Source organism: Falco peregrinus, chromosome 2 (genome assembly GCF_023634155.1).
Source record: "Falco peregrinus isolate bFalPer1 chromosome 2, bFalPer1.pri, whole genome shotgun sequence".
In the NCBI taxonomy this organism is placed as follows: Eukaryota; Metazoa; Chordata; class Aves; order Falconiformes; family Falconidae; genus Falco; species Falco peregrinus.
In genome coordinates, this window is record NC_073722.1 from 54,424,508 (window position 1) to 54,440,075 (window position 15,568).

A 15,568-nucleotide genomic window follows, 5' to 3' on the forward strand; every position below is an offset into this window, starting at 1 on the left:
AATTCGTAGACTATCTGTGCTAGTATTTTTAAATAGAACACACTTTTGATACAATGAAATTAATTAATGGAGTAGACTTACATTATATATTGTAGACTTTACTGTAGCCCTTATGTTAATTTATGCAACTTGTTGATCACTTTTTTTTTTGAAGGGAAGAGGTTGATCAGAGATTAGTTGAAAAAGAGTATGAAGCAGAAATTCAGGCTGAGATACATGAATTACTAGAAGAATATATGGAAGAATATGAAAGGAAGATGGAAGAGTATAAAATTGAGCTACAAGAGTGGAAATCCTGGAAGAAGGCACAGGTTTGTTTAAATTATTGAGCTTCACAAAAAATAAAATTATTACTAAATGTGTTGAGAATTTTTCCATCTAATACAGGAAGAAAATCAGCTTCAGGATAGTGATGCATACATTTTGTAATGTATTTGGATACATTTTGTATACTTAGATTTTGTTAGTAAATTAATAACTTGTTAGTAAATCAACAATTAATTAAAAAAATGAAAATGTGCAAGGTTTTTGTGGAGCATTGCCTTCCTGCTATTGCTTTTCAGCACTTCAGCAGTTTTTTCTTTAAATTTAATAGTTTTGCTGCATTCTCATTAAATTTGTTGTTCTTTTTGCAAAGAAAAAATATGGATTAATTTTGTGTGTGTGAGTAGTAAAGCAAAATAATTATGGGGTGTTTCTAATGAACAAGCACCTTATGTCATCTCATGTAAATTTATGTTCAGGAATATCCCAAACATGGAAAATTTAATTATTATTCTAGCTTTTTACCTCTGCAAAGCTGTATTGCTAATAATTTGTACTGTAGTTAAAGACTCAGAACTGCTTCAAAGGGATATTGACAAATGCAGAAGCTAGAACAATACACTCCAACAGGATGATCTTCAGAATAGCCTGTGGCAGTGCTGGCAAAATCAGACTTACCTTCATAGATATGGCAATGTACTAGATACCTCAGGGTGATGGTGATTATACTGGAGTATAAGTACTGCCCAGTTTAAACACTGTGGGTTTTTTGAATATCAAAGCAAAATAAAGTTTAAGGAAATGCTTCAAATACAGTTTCAAGAATCTAGTGCATCTGCTGATACTTTTATAGAAAGCTTTTTTCATATACATGCAGCATCTGTGGAAGGCACTTAAAAGGTTTGAGGGGAAACTGGTATCTAGGTATTGGAAATGTCTGTTATCAGAATACAAGTGGGCATGTGACTCATTATTATCGTGCCAATTTATTTGTAGGATAAGATGAATAAACGGAAACCTTAAAGTAAGGACAGATAGTCTTGAGCAGTGATTATAATGGGACCTACCTCTATTGATCTACCCCTAGCCAGCTGCACCTTTGCAAATACCATGGTGGGTGGTTCCAGTCAAAGCTGCTCTCATATCTTTTTAGTGTGTTAGTCACAGTCTGTATTGAGACTGACATGATTGTGGTTCTTTCCTTTTAGAGTGAAATGTAGTAAATGGACTTTACTTTCATGGCCAGAAGTGCTTGCTTTCATTTTATTCAAAGTACTTTTTTGGTTAATCACTGCTGTTGGTGTCTTACTAGCACAGATAAGGTGAATCTAAGGAAGATAGTAAAGGTAGAAGAGACTGATTAAATTTAAAAGGAAATACAAGAACAAAAAGGGTAACATAGAATTAGGCCAAGAAGGAATATTTGTTAATAAAAATATGTGAAAAGTTAGTGAGAAGAAACTGTTTTCATCACGTCTTTCTCTTTTGCTTGTGGTGTCTTAAATCATGAAGTGGCTGGTGCTTCCAAGCAAGCTCTACATCAGAGTAATCCATAAGTCTGCAGAAGGAGAAACTCGCTTGCAGTCGTTTAAAGCTGAACATGCATGTGAACAATGAAGTTCTGCAATTTAGGAGATGCTGAAAGGCGTGTGGTGTTCTGTTTGTTTATTCCTCTGATTGGCATAGAGGAAGGGAGGGGATCATTCTGCTCATGCAAAAGATGCTGCTAAGCTAAAAATCTTGCGCTCCAAAGCTTGTGCATATATGCATTCACTTTATCAATGTGGATGCAGACAATACATCTCGAAGAACTGTATCTACTGGTTGAGTAATCTTCCTGCAGTCCTAAAAGAATGCATGTGGTAACTCAGGCTAAATGAGAAGTCAGCTGCTAGCCAGAATGTTCAAGTAACATGTTTGTTTTGTAAGCTACTTGGGAAGGTTAAATAAATGTTTTGTTTGAAGGACGTTACGTTTTTAAAGCATATGAATGGAATGCATTGCTGAATTCTGAATCTCACATAGTACTACAGAATGAGAGAGATCTTATTTTTGTGTATGGTGATTTTAAAATTATACGGTCATTTCTCATACATGTTTTATTACTTGTGAATCAAGAGAAAAAAACCTCTACTGACTGAAACAAGTTCAGGAGGAACATTATGATTTTTATATGCAGAAGTCCAAGAAGAAAAAGAAGAAAAAAGATGTTCATGAAGAAGAATCACTAGAAGATTGTGATCTTGGTGAGGAACGTGTAAAACCCATCCCACCTAAAATGGCCAATAGCCTGGAAATAGAGCAGCAGGTTAGAGAAAAAGCTGACAACTGCAGAAGAAAACCTGGAGAACCTGCTCTAATTCCTGAACTGATCCTCTCAGGAAGCATAACTCCAACTGAGCTGTGTCCTCGGTAGGATAAATAAATGTTGGCCTGCAAATTACTTTGTTAGCAATTTTCTACTCTTAGTTATTAATACTATTTTGATTGTTTGTACAACTTTAGAAGCATGTGCTCACCATTCTGTTTAGCCTAGTGATAAGATTTTGCCTTCTGAAGCCTGATATAACTTAATTCATTTTCAAGTCACTTGTAACCTTGTATATAGTGGGCTTGGGGAATTCATGTCTCCCCGTTCCCTTTGAACCTTCTGATGTTCCTTGAGCACCTACACAGAACAGTGGTGTATATATAAAGAAACTGTTTTCAATGTAGAGTCTTAAGTCACTTCTGGCAGTACCACTTTCACTAGCTAGTCCTTTATACCAGGTCTGTGCTATAGTCCGCAAAGGGAAAAATAAATCATGTAATAAACCAGAGATTTCACTGTGGATAAAATAAATTTACTTTTTTGTGTTACTTTCCATTTTTACACAAGTGATTTAACATAAATCTAGCAGATTTTAGTCATTTAAAGACTGTTTTGTTTTGTACTTACTCAGCAAATAGCCTCATCAAGGAATATTGCTTGCCTCCTCTACTCCCAGTGACCCAAAACTTCAAAATCTTAACTCAACTTGATATCATTTGTTGTGCTTTGGAGGAAGGGAGTAGAAGGGAATTTTGTTTCCCTAAATAACTCCTTTTATATGGAGGTGGCCCTAGTGGATCTAAAATTTAACCTTTACATTTTGAAATAATTTTATATTAATGAGAAGGTAAAACAACTGTTAAATAATAGTTTTAAAGTAATTTCTATGTAGTGACATTTTTAGAATACCATCTTTATTAAGGTGACTTCTGTTTCCTCTTGAGGAATCAGATTTTCATTAAAAATAACCAAAAGATAAAAATGTTATTAAAAATGATATGGCAGTTTGTTTGATATATTTACAGAGCAGAAGTTTTGCGACGGGAAGATGTGAAGAAACGCTCAGCATTTATAAAGGTACTTTTCAACTCCAAAGAAGTATCGAGGACTGTTACCCGACCAATAAGTTCAGATTTCAGAGTTCACTTTGGACAGATTTTCAATTTACAAATATTCAATTGGCCAGAGAGTTTGAAACTACAGGTAGGTAATAATTTATCATACTGACTTTTTAAAGAATAACATGAAATGTAATTGCTTCTGTAATGCTTGTATTTTGCTCTATGGTTGTGTTGTAAAGACTGAAAAATATGTGAAAGACCCTTTGTAAATTATCAGTCTTATACTCCTTCCTTCCTCCCTTCTCCAATCATAATATTTTAACTTTGCTGCTACATTTTTGATACTGTTTGCTTGAGGGGGATAAGAAAAAAAAATCATTGCTAGTAATGTCCATAACTGCACTTGACTTGATCAACAGTGCAGTTAAATCACACCATCACCCACATTCCAGGTATGAATGAATGAGTGGCATGAATAATTTTCAGACCCAATACATTTTTAGCAGGAACATGGTCAGGATCCTACTTCTCCTGTTAGATGACTTTTCCTGTTGGATAACTTACCACTGGTAGTTCAGGGGAAGGTGTATACCCCTTGCCTGTTCTATTTACGTAACACACAAATTGAAAAGGAAAAGGAATACCATCTCCTTGGCTTAAAACATCTAAATGGAGAAATCGCTCACATCCCTCTGACCCTGCAACTAGCCAGGAAAAAGGGAAGTAGGCTGCAGTACTGCTAGAGCAAAGGCCTGACCGTACCTTTGTGGTAAGGAAGAATTAGTAAAGCAGAATCCCTCTGGCATCTTCACCCGATGCCGGTGACTGTCATGAGCAGTTGCATATTGTACAACGATGCTCTTTAAAGCCTAGAGTTTATCATACTATTCTTGGGTGCATTAGAAAGGTCAGGGTGATGTACTTTCAGGAATTCAGACCAAGTTAGCTGCTGGTAGCTGAAACATCTGCTAATTGGATATTTTAGAAAGTGAATGAATACAATTGCTTTAAATGAATTGCTTCATGCTTAAGTCATTGTAAAATCTTTTGTCCAATTACCCTACAATGTTTTCAACTTCTCATGAATACATGTGTGAATGTTTTACTATGTCTTTCACTATGTTTTTTTCTAGATATTTGAAACAATGGGTATGAGCAGTACCACCTTGTTGGCTGAAGTGTTCATACCTGTTCCTGAGACTACAATTCTGACAGGCAATGCTCCTATAGAAGAAATAGAGTTCAGCAGCAATCAACGTGTGATGTTGGACCATGAAGGAGTTGGGAGTGGTAGGGACCCTCAGTCTTTCTCAGTTCAATGTTTCTCATTTTGCTGAAACTATGTAGCAGGAACAGGCTGGCATGAGTTTCAGAGTCAATTCTGTTAAGAGCATTTGCAGCTTCTGTAACTGAATCTTATAGTAATGATTCAGATTATTAAAGTTTCCTGTAGAATTTTTGTCTCTTACTGATTTTAAGCTTTATATAATAAAAATGTATGTTTATTATTTGGCTTGTGATAGTAGTAGAGTTCTACTAGCTATAAGAGGTGCTTGGATTTTTTTTAGTATTTAAGTCATCGGGCTTTTGACACTGCAGAGCAAGCAGGTGATATTAATCAGTATAGCTCTGGTGCTTTTAATGTTTTAAACCACTGCTGTATATGCAGAGTAATTTTGTTATCTTTATATTTGCTTTGTTGACATCCTGGAACACATTTTATCCCTTGGACGGTCAGAAAGATAAAATAAGGGAGAGGTAGGAAAGGGGGAAATAAGAATAATTCATAGTAGCATCTGGAACTTTCAAGTTTCTATGAGAAGTGCAAACAGTGTTATAAGATGACTGACTTGCATAGATTTGCCATATATGAAATACAGATCAAGCTGGAGCAGAAGAATAGGTTAAAAGCTGTGGTGGAAAGAAACATGGTAAAAATTCGTTACAGCAGATGTTTGTGTAAATGATCATGATGACTATACACCATTATGTATCATAAAACTTTGGGACTGACTTTTTAGTCATGCATAATTCTTTTGACTCTGAATTTCTGTTACATTAATAACAGTATACTGCATCGGAAAACTACCAGAAATATTACAAAAGCATTTTCAAGGCATAGCCTTTCTTTCCAATCCAAATGGAAAGTCTTTCTGTAGGTGCAATGTAATCTTTCACTCCTTTTGTAGAGCTGAGTCCCCCATAGCATGCAGCAGAATCAAGTTGTTTCACAGTACCCCATTTATATGAAGTCACAGGTTATTTGACTACTTATTTTCAGGAAGAATTTTTGAAAATGTTTAGACATTGTGATTGAGTGCCTAACTGTACTACTTTGGGTTTTTTTCCCCTGTGATAGGTGTGTCCTTTTCATTTGAAGCTGATGGTAGCAACAAAATGACTTTAATGACCTCTGGGAAAGTATCCAATAGTGTCTCTTGGGCAGTTGGAGAAAAAGGAATCCCCTTAATTCCTCCAGTATCTCAGCAAAACACAGGCATTCCAAGGTAATATGATACGAATTTTCAGTGATTCATGAGAAAATTATTATACTATTAGTCTAAAAAAAAAACCTTTCATAATTGAGAATTTTCATACTCTTTTTCTTTAAGTTCAGATATTTTATTTTGTGCTGTAACCCCCTGCAGGTATCTTAGGGTATGCTTTTTGGTAAATAGATTTTAGTTAGAAATTTTATCTTATTGTCTATACATAATCTACGATATTAAAGTTACTCAAGCTGATTAACTATTTTTTACAATTTTCTAATAGAAAATTTATATATTGGCAAGGAATTTTCCTGTAACCATTTTACTAAGAACAGAAGCTCCAGCTCTTCCTTATCCTTTAAGGAGGCTATTGGGTCACATGCTTTAAATTACTTTATTGTAATTAATGATAAAAACTATGCAATAAAAGCAGTGGAAATTAGTGTTGTAATCAGTGAAAAATTCTTATCTGTCAGATCATTCCAAGATAATACTTTTTCATTATTTTTCTCCATCAGAAGCCAGTTGACGTGCAGAATTGTGTATTATTCCATTCAAAACAACCTAATTTTCCCTGTGGTTGCAAGTTCAATATTATATTGTAGGTTATTTGTCCATTTTGTTGCCTTTATATAATTCCAACAAAGTCAAGGAGATGGTACATGAAGTCTGCTTTTGTAATGTCCTCAAGTAACTTCACTGTAAGTCTTAAGAGTTTTCCCATACTTACTAACACTGAACAAGTACCGAATACAGCTGATGAGATTCTTTCAGATTTTTATTTATTTGGAGGCTAGACATTGGCATCCAAATCACTCTGTTACTATTTTTGACCCAAGCTGCAGCTATTAGGGTAATTTGCTGATCAGCATAGGAGTAACCTGCTGACTTCAATGAGACTGGAATAGCATGAGATTAAAACATAAGGATGCATTCCCAAAGGCTAATTTTAAACTCGGGAAGGTAATCACTGCGATAAATGGAAAAATGGGGAATTTCAGAAGGAAGTTAGCTGTATAACAGGCTTCTTTGAATCACCTTCTAGAAATGAACAGCACTCTGTGACTTGCCATTATAGGTTGTGAAAGTCGGAGACAAGATTTTCATGCCTATTGTTAGGTTTTGCTGCCCACTAGCTTTTCAGCACAATTGTGATTCAGTGTGCATTTGTTCAAGACCGGTGCCTAAAGATATAACCTTGATGTTACAGCTTTATCTGCTGCTCCAGTAACTGCTGGATATTTGGCTGATTCTAACCATGCATAAGAAAGATCCATTAGTTCTTAAAGCTTTCCTGAATACAGTCAGATTAGGTAGAGAACAAAGACTCAAATTATCACCCCTAACAAAAGAAGGGGCAACATCCACCCTCTGCTAATAACAAGCCAGGCGGGTCTTGATGTATTGGGTTTACATGGCAAGGTTTTGGTAGCGGTAGGGTTTCAGGGATGGCTTTTGTGAGAAGATGCCAGAAGCCTGGCCATCAAGTCAGTGTACAAATGGTCTCCAGACTACCTACCATGCTTCCTTGCTTACAGTGAGTAAAATAGTGAGCAGGAGCATCCAAAGGAGAAGGAGCGGAGCTGGTACTGTAGTGTCAGGGAGGACCAAATGCAGTGCTGCACCACAAGGGAGAAAGCTGCAAGGGTGTCCTAGCACAGGCAGTGTCCTTGCCAGTGATATTGTATGAATTCACTGTAGGATAGAATAATGACATCCTCAATGTGTATTGTGTTTGTCAACATATTGTAATGCTATCCTGTTATCCACTGACACCTTGTGCGGCTGTGGACATCCTGTTATCTGTTGGCATCTTAACACCCAAGAAGGAAAGACAGATAGCAAGAGCTGATTGAAAACAGCCAGCTCAGCATTTTCTGGCAAAAGGTGAAAAGTACACCTTGAGGAAGACCTACGGCCTTCCTCCCAAAGACCACTGCCCACGTCCCGAGGACCCTTGCCCACAATTCTTGGAAGAATTTGCGCAGGCAAAGGACTGATAAGCTAATTAACATACAAAGTGAGAGTAGGCGGGTTTAGGTAATGACTGTATAGGCGTTAATTGAATAGTCATTGTTTTATGGTATAAATATAAGATAGTTAGTTACTTTAGACATACACATTAGGCGGAAGGATCCCCCGTGCATCCAGTGCTGCCAATAAAGAATACTTAGTCACTAAGAAATTTTGACTTCGTTCTTTAAATCACCAGCCAGCATGCAGTCTTACAGGAGCTGAACATGATGGGCAGAGCAGGGTACTGGCAGCAATCCCAGGCGTGGTGAGGGGATGAATCGGGCCCCGAGGTCTATCGAGAAACAGCAGGGAAGGAGACAGAGACGAAGGCTACAATGCAGGTCTGAGAGCGCCATCCAGGAGACAGGTCAAAGACAGGATTTAAGACAGTGCAAGCAAGGACAGTACATATAAGAAGTTCTTTTCCGTATGGATTGTCAAAACTTTGATGTTAACTTTCATGCTGTGAGGCAGTTTGTCGTCTTATTTCCTAGTAATCAGCAACGTGGAATAGTGTAAGTATATAACTGTATGAATAAGCAGGGGGTTTTTTTGGTTGGATTTTTTTTAAATTACCTTGTGTAGTTCTTTTCCACTGGTTCCTTCATATTTCCCCTTCCCTTCACAATTCATCATTCCCTCAGTGGCATAGCTACAACTAAGAATTGTGTAATGGAATTTACTATGCCAGTTTTTTCTAGGTTTTTTCCAAGTTTGTTTCAAACACTTTTTTTATATCACTATATCATGCATGTTTTAAGTACAACTTCTGTCAATTCTGTCTTTCTAGTACATTAAAAAATACTGATGCTATTGCGTCCATTGGCACTTCGGGCTTAACTGACATGAAGAAACTAGCTAAGTGGGCAGCGGAAGCAAAACTTGATCCAAATGACCCAAACAATGCAGCTCTGATGCAGCTGATCATGGTAAGTGGCTTTTTCAGAGCTATAGGCCTAATGTAGCTGTGAAATACCTAGTCACCAGTACCTTCTCAGGCAACCTGCATATGTGCCAGGGAGATAGTAGCGTTTGAGTCTCTGCTGGACATACTTGTGTGAGTGTTAAGAAGCAAAAATATCTACTAAAAATGATTTATTTATCCATTTAATAGTGGTTTAATGATTAATAAAATCAAACTTAATAATAAATCTATTCAGTAGTATTCTAGTGGTGAAAAATAGGTATGAGGCAATACACAAACTGATTAATTTATAAATTTTAAAAAAAATATTTTGAGTTTGTTGTTTCCTTAAAGTATAGGGGTATTGGCAGTGTACTTGAATGGTATTAAATAGGAACTTGCTTATCAGTGACAATTGCACGAAGAGGTCTAGTGCAACTTCTTTAAACATCAAATTGAGGGGCTGTTTACATAGCCAAAGTTGTGTAAATGAATCACTTTTATTGCTTCCTAGGTTATTCTGCTATGTTACAGTTTCCTACTCTTCAATCTTTTGTTTATGTTGCAAAGAAATAGAATTTTATTGTATTCTTAAATGCATAACAAAAACCTACTTTAAAATGCTTGGTGTTTGTCTGTTTGATCCATCTCGATTGCTTGTGCTTAAAATGAACATTCTTGTAATATTAATATAAGACTTACAGAAGTTACAGACTTTTGTCACTTTGTATGAAAACGTTAATAATTTTTTTACTAATTCAGGTTACTACAAGTGGAGAGGCACATGTACCTGATTTCTTCAGATTGGAACAGTTGCAGCAAGAATTTAATTTTGTTTCTGATGAGGAATTTAATAGATCAAAGAGATTCCGACTCTTGCAGCTCAGAAATGGAGAGGTGGCTGAGTTCCGAAACTATAAACAAGTCCCTTTACATGAACGAGAAATCAGTGAGAAAATCTTCCAGGTAGAATGTTATCTGAAATATTTCTTTTATAGTTTTAATGCTAATAAATATTTGACTTGCAATTAAGTCAATTGGTCCCTTAAAGAATGTACAGCCATGGTGACGTGAAAAAATAAGAATTTTATTCCTTCAGTCTTTTCTAGTATTACTGTAAACGAATTAAGATGGCTTCCTTCCAAGGCAGTATTTCCACAGCTATACTGTGGAAGGAGAAAAATAAAACACAGCAACAGATGTAGCCACAAGTGTTCTAAGACAGTTTTTGTTAAAGGGAAGATAATTTTCTCTTTTTAAAAAAAAAAAGTGATTTCAAATATAGAAAGGTATGGCAAAGATAATTCAGGTTTAGACTTACTAACTTTTAAGCCCTTTCTGGAAGCAATGACTTTAATGAAAATTAAAACCTTTTTATGTTTTACTACAGCCTATGTTGCAGTCATTTCTGGTTTAATACATTGTTCCAATTAGCTTACCCTGTCTTTGCCTTTCTGGTAATTACCTTTCAGAAATGCAAAGTGTGCGTTTTTTATTTGGGTCACACTTCAATTATTTTTAATCTCAACTCCATTATTAGTGTTGTCATGCATTCTTTTGTTCTTCAGCAATTCATGTAGCTAAGGAGCATTTTAGTATTTTCGTTGCCGTAGCAGGATCAGAATCATCTCGGATTCTGACAACTGCTGTTTTATCCCTACTACTTACAGAAACTTCTATATATAAATTCAACCATGTCTGGCTCTTTGCAATATTTTTTTTTCCTTTTTACATTTTAGACTAGTTTTGTCTCTTTTACTTAGAGATATGCCCCATCCTTGATACGTATTTCTGATTCAGTTGATTTTATGGACTAACTTTGTTCATTTCATGTTATCATTCAAAATTGAAAACCATAGCTTAAGAATAATTTTATATGGGTTTTTTCCATTAAGTGTAAACTGGATAAACTCATGATCACTCATTCCAAGTTAATTTTATATGACATGTTCTTCAAAACTAAGTCTAAATTGGTATTAGTCCCAGTTGGTTTACCAGCTATTTAGTGAAGAAGTCTGAAATTTCATGGAATTGTGGAAACATTGTTTGGAAAATTTTATCTGGAGGTCATCTAGTCTTGCTTTCTGCTGACGTGGTGGGACTGTTGCTAGCACTAGATGAGGTCAGCTGTGTCTAGCCAAGTCTTTAAATCCTCTAAATGGGAGATTGCACAGCCGTCTGGATAACCTGTTCCAGTGCTACACTATCTTTACAGTGATTATTTTAAAATTCATGTTCCACCTGAGCCTTCCAAGTTGTATTTAATGGCTGTTTGCCCTTGTTATACTGTCTGAAACTACAGAGATTAGTTTGGTGCTCTGTTCTTTGTAACTGCCCCTCAAATAGTTGTGGGCAGATGCTGGATTGATCATTAATCTCTTCCTCACCAAACTGTTTAAGTTGAACACCTTGTCCAGTGGAAGAGACTGAAATACAGAGCAAGTCCAGCACAGAGCTACCAGAATATCTGCAGGGCCTGGAGCACATGGCATGGAAGGAGTGGCTGAGAAAACTAAATTTATTTTGGTCTAAGCTGGCAAGGCTATGGCAGTACTTTACTGCTTCCTTCAGGTACCTAGCAAGATGGTGCAGAGAAAACAGCAAGACTTACCTTAGAGGTGAGATGATGATAGACACAAGTTACTCCAAGAGAAATTCCAGCTAGATATAATGAAAACATTTTTCATGAAGAGTGTATTCAAATTCTAGAACATGTTGTCCAGCAAGTTTCTAGAATTGCTAACTCTGGAGACACTGAAAATTCAACTGGCAAAGGCCCTGAGCATCTTGATTGGTGGTGCTCCTGCTTTGAGTGAGGGTTTAGATCAGATGACCACCAACCTATCTATTCCAACTTATATTACTCTTAAGATCCTGACCCTTTCTTGTAGGTCCTGTCATCTAGGCCTCTGACTACCTTACAGTACTTTAGTGGACCCTGTCTGGTTTCTCCACATGCTGCTTGAAATGGCAGCCCCAAACTGGAGGCAGTATATCAGGTATAGCCTCACAAGTGCCCAGTTGGAGGGGCTATTAATTTCCCTTGGTCTGTAGACCATGCTATTCCTAATGTAACCTGTGGATTGCCTTTTGCTTAAAAGCATATTGTTGGTTGTCATTAAACCATAATCTACAGATAGTCAATAGTCAGAACAGGGCTGTGTTATCAACACCCTTTTAGTCACAAATTCAAAATACAGCACCATAGTGGGTGCTGTGAATAAAATTAAGTTAATTCTAGCCAGACCCAATAGAATTAGGCCATGAAATTATCTCCCGCACCCACACCCCCCATGCTGTTTCGCCAAGCGATCCTGTTGTATTTGTCCTTTCCAGCCTTTATACAGTGTACAGCACTAATATGCAGCAATGCTGTGAAATCTTATTTTGGTTAATGTTTTTGGTTCCTTGTGTTCCTCAGAACAAATGGGTCCATCATCTCTACAAATAAGCCCAGCAGCATGGGCTGTAGGATTTTGGTAATCCAAAAGCATGCCATGCTCGTGGGTAAGCAGAATGTCTTGATACAGAAATAAAGTGTCTTGGGTCAAATGGGAAGGGTTTCAGTTTGGGGTCCAGCACAAGAGATGAGGCCAATCAGTATGTATCTGAGTATTTGCTTTATCAGAAGTATATGATTTCTCTGAAAGTTTATTTAATGCCAACAGTTTACTAACAGTTAACAAGTACTAATTAATGATTTGTGCTACTTAAATCCTGTTGCAGTAAAAAGTCTTCTGAAGGGAGCAGTGCATATACATGTACCAGCTAGTTATACATTTAACTCCCATTATTGTACTTATAGCTTCATCATTGCTAGATCTGCCTAAAAATTGAGATTTCTGGCTCAGAAGAGCTATTCTTACATGATTTCGTTGCTAATCTGAAGTCATTCAACAATAATTATTATGCACAGGAAAAGTTAGTTGAAGATTTATTGTGGAAATAATGAAGCACTGTGTTTCCAGAATGCGCTTCCTGGACCCTTTATCTTAGGAAAACATTATGTTCTCTTAAGTAACAACATTAGCAAAATGACCTGAAGATTAATTTTACTGAGTAGCTTTTACAGGAGAACTAGCGGTGGTTCTAAAGCCAACCTCACTTGCAGACTGCCATTAAGCTGCAGATCCTGGGAGACCCCCTAGAGTTGTAGGTGCTGTGTTTTGCTTAGAAGCTGAGTGTCAGCTCTAGCCTTTTCTTAATTTATGAGACACTTTCCTAAACTTGTGAATTAAAGTTGCATCTGTTAGTACAGCTTTCATTGTAGTCCACCAGAATAGTAACTGCAACCCTGAGAAATATTCCATTAACATACTTCTTCCCAAGAACCAAGTGCTTCTTATAAATCTTTTTCTTGTGGTGGTAACCAGTATTGATCACGCCCCTTGGTTAGGCTACAGACCCTTTTATCAAACCTCAGGCAAGGCAAAATCTTCACGCTCTGGCTGCTTTGAAGAGCTTTCATTTTCTCATAATGTACAAACAAATATTTTTATTATGCTATTAAATCTCTTCAATAATTGTTTCTCAATAAACTCTCCCACAAGTAGACTTTCTCCCAGTGTTAGACACCATGAAAACTAGTTACGCATATTAAAACACAGTACAGATTTCAGGACATCTTCCACAAATACTGCATCAGTCGTATTTATAAAGGATTCTCCCTATTGCAGCTGCAGTAAGAGAAGCTATTTCCAGTTCAAATAGAATTTCAGTTTACAGCAGCAGGTCAAAGTTCAGCTGTAAAAGAAAATAGTGAAATCTTCAAGTAATTCATAGTAATTTAAACCACATGAGTCCCATAGCTTAATGGAATTCTTGTCTCTATTCATGGACGTTTAGCAATGCTATTGCTGTATACATTAGCATTAAAAATAGCTTTATAAACCTCTGACATCTGTTTTGGTTTACTGTCATCCATACATTAATATTAATGAAATATTTACAATTTTTCTGGTATGTAATAAAGCACTGAATATATATCTAATTACAATCTCTAATAAATATGTTTAGGAATATGACAAGAGACTGCAAGAGAGGGATGTGATTGACAGCAAAAATTACCTGGATGCACACAGAGCAGTTGTTGCCAGCTATCTACAGAAGGTAAGCTGCAAATAATATGGATCCACCAAATTTTTGTACACCTTATGTTGCTACTGTACTTGGATGCTTTATTACCATGAATACTGAAAACTGATTCATCTCTAAACATAACCTACAGACATCTTTAAGATTCCAAGTTAGGCCTGAAGCTGGTCTAATTGAACAAGTGGAGGTTTGTGAATGACTCATTTAATGTTATTGGAAAAGTTGCAATATACTAAATGACTAGCCATTGTGGATTTTTTTAGCAGTTCTGTAGAATCTTTTTTGGTCCCAGAGATTTTTACTGTTGTGTCCCAGGTATTCACTGATTTCTCTGTTTTTCTTCTTGTAAGCTGTGATACTAAGACCTTATTTATCTCCATGAAAGTGGCCCAAATATTGTTAAAAATCATTTAAAGCAATACAGAAAGTGTCTTGTCCTGCAGCCTAAGGCAGAAGACATAGCTTCCATCACACTACCTTTGTTGTGGTATTAGAGTAACAACTTTTGCCCCTTTATTTAATATATTTTTCTAGTCTGTTCATTCTGTTATGATGACATTCTCTTTAATCCTTAGGCGAAAAAATTGTAAGAAAAATATTGGTCATATAACCAAGAGAAGTTTGCAATTTCAGACTATTTTGGCAAAATAGCAAGTGCAAAACATGGCTACCAGTTTTGTACCAGTACTGGAAGTACCAAAAGGTGTATCAAATCCTAGCCAGCCACCAAGATGTATAATGATGATAAGGTTGATTTGATGTGGGACAAAACAAATTGTCTGTTGGAAAGAATGGTTTGTAAAAGAATTATAGACAATAAAGAGTGTTTAAGTCTTCCAGGCAAGTCCCAGAGCCCAGATTCAGTATGATAATATAAAAAAAAATATTTTTAACAAAACTGTCATGTCTGTGTCGGCCCTGTTTGTTTTGCATGGTATTTAAGTGTGTACTGAAATGTGGTTTATGCAGCACACTGAGTAATAGTATAGTAGTACAGAGTAACATACATTATGGTACTTTGTGTCACTCTTTTAGATTAAATACAGGTAGCCTTTATAAAATAATATTTGGATATTTCACACTTCTGTAAATTGTCAGTTGTGCCTGAAAATTAGATTGCTCACATCAGAACTGAAGTTCAGTTTATTCTGTAATGTGATCTTTATATGCCTATCACTTCAACACAGGGATAAAATAAGAATAACTTGCAAACTTTTAAAAATAATAAAGGGAGATTTATAGCAGAAAATTGCTGTTGCTGTTCTGTAACTATCTTGTAATAGCACAGCATATAACGGCATTACTAGCATTAGTGGTGGGAAAAAAGGACAAAGGCAGTACTCTTGTCAGTCTGCTTCCACACAGTTGTTAGGAGAAGAGGGAAGACTTTCATCTCTGGGCTTCAGTCTATGACTTCAGCATAGAAATT

At 36.3% G+C, this 15,568-nt stretch overlaps 1 protein-coding gene across 3 annotated transcripts in view; it reads left to right on the plus strand.

The window, feature by feature from the left end:
• The window catches only part of CC2D2A (coiled-coil and C2 domain containing 2A), a 66,402-nt gene that overhangs the window by 26,238 nt on the left and 24,596 nt on the right, over positions 1 to 15,568 (plus strand). For all 3 annotated transcript variants that reach the window (XM_055798114.1, XM_055798115.1, XM_055798116.1), the window contains 8 exons: positions 155 to 311; positions 2,444 to 2,676; positions 3,601 to 3,778; positions 4,770 to 4,926; positions 5,996 to 6,143; positions 8,932 to 9,070; positions 9,808 to 10,011; positions 14,062 to 14,154. In XM_055798114.1, coding sequence (XP_055654089.1) covers positions 155 to 311; positions 2,444 to 2,676; positions 3,601 to 3,778; positions 4,770 to 4,926; positions 5,996 to 6,143; positions 8,932 to 9,070; positions 9,808 to 10,011; positions 14,062 to 14,154 — 1,309 coding nt within the window. The remainder of the gene's footprint in view (positions 1 to 154; positions 312 to 2,443; positions 2,677 to 3,600; positions 3,779 to 4,769; positions 4,927 to 5,995; positions 6,144 to 8,931; positions 9,071 to 9,807; positions 10,012 to 14,061; positions 14,155 to 15,568) is intronic.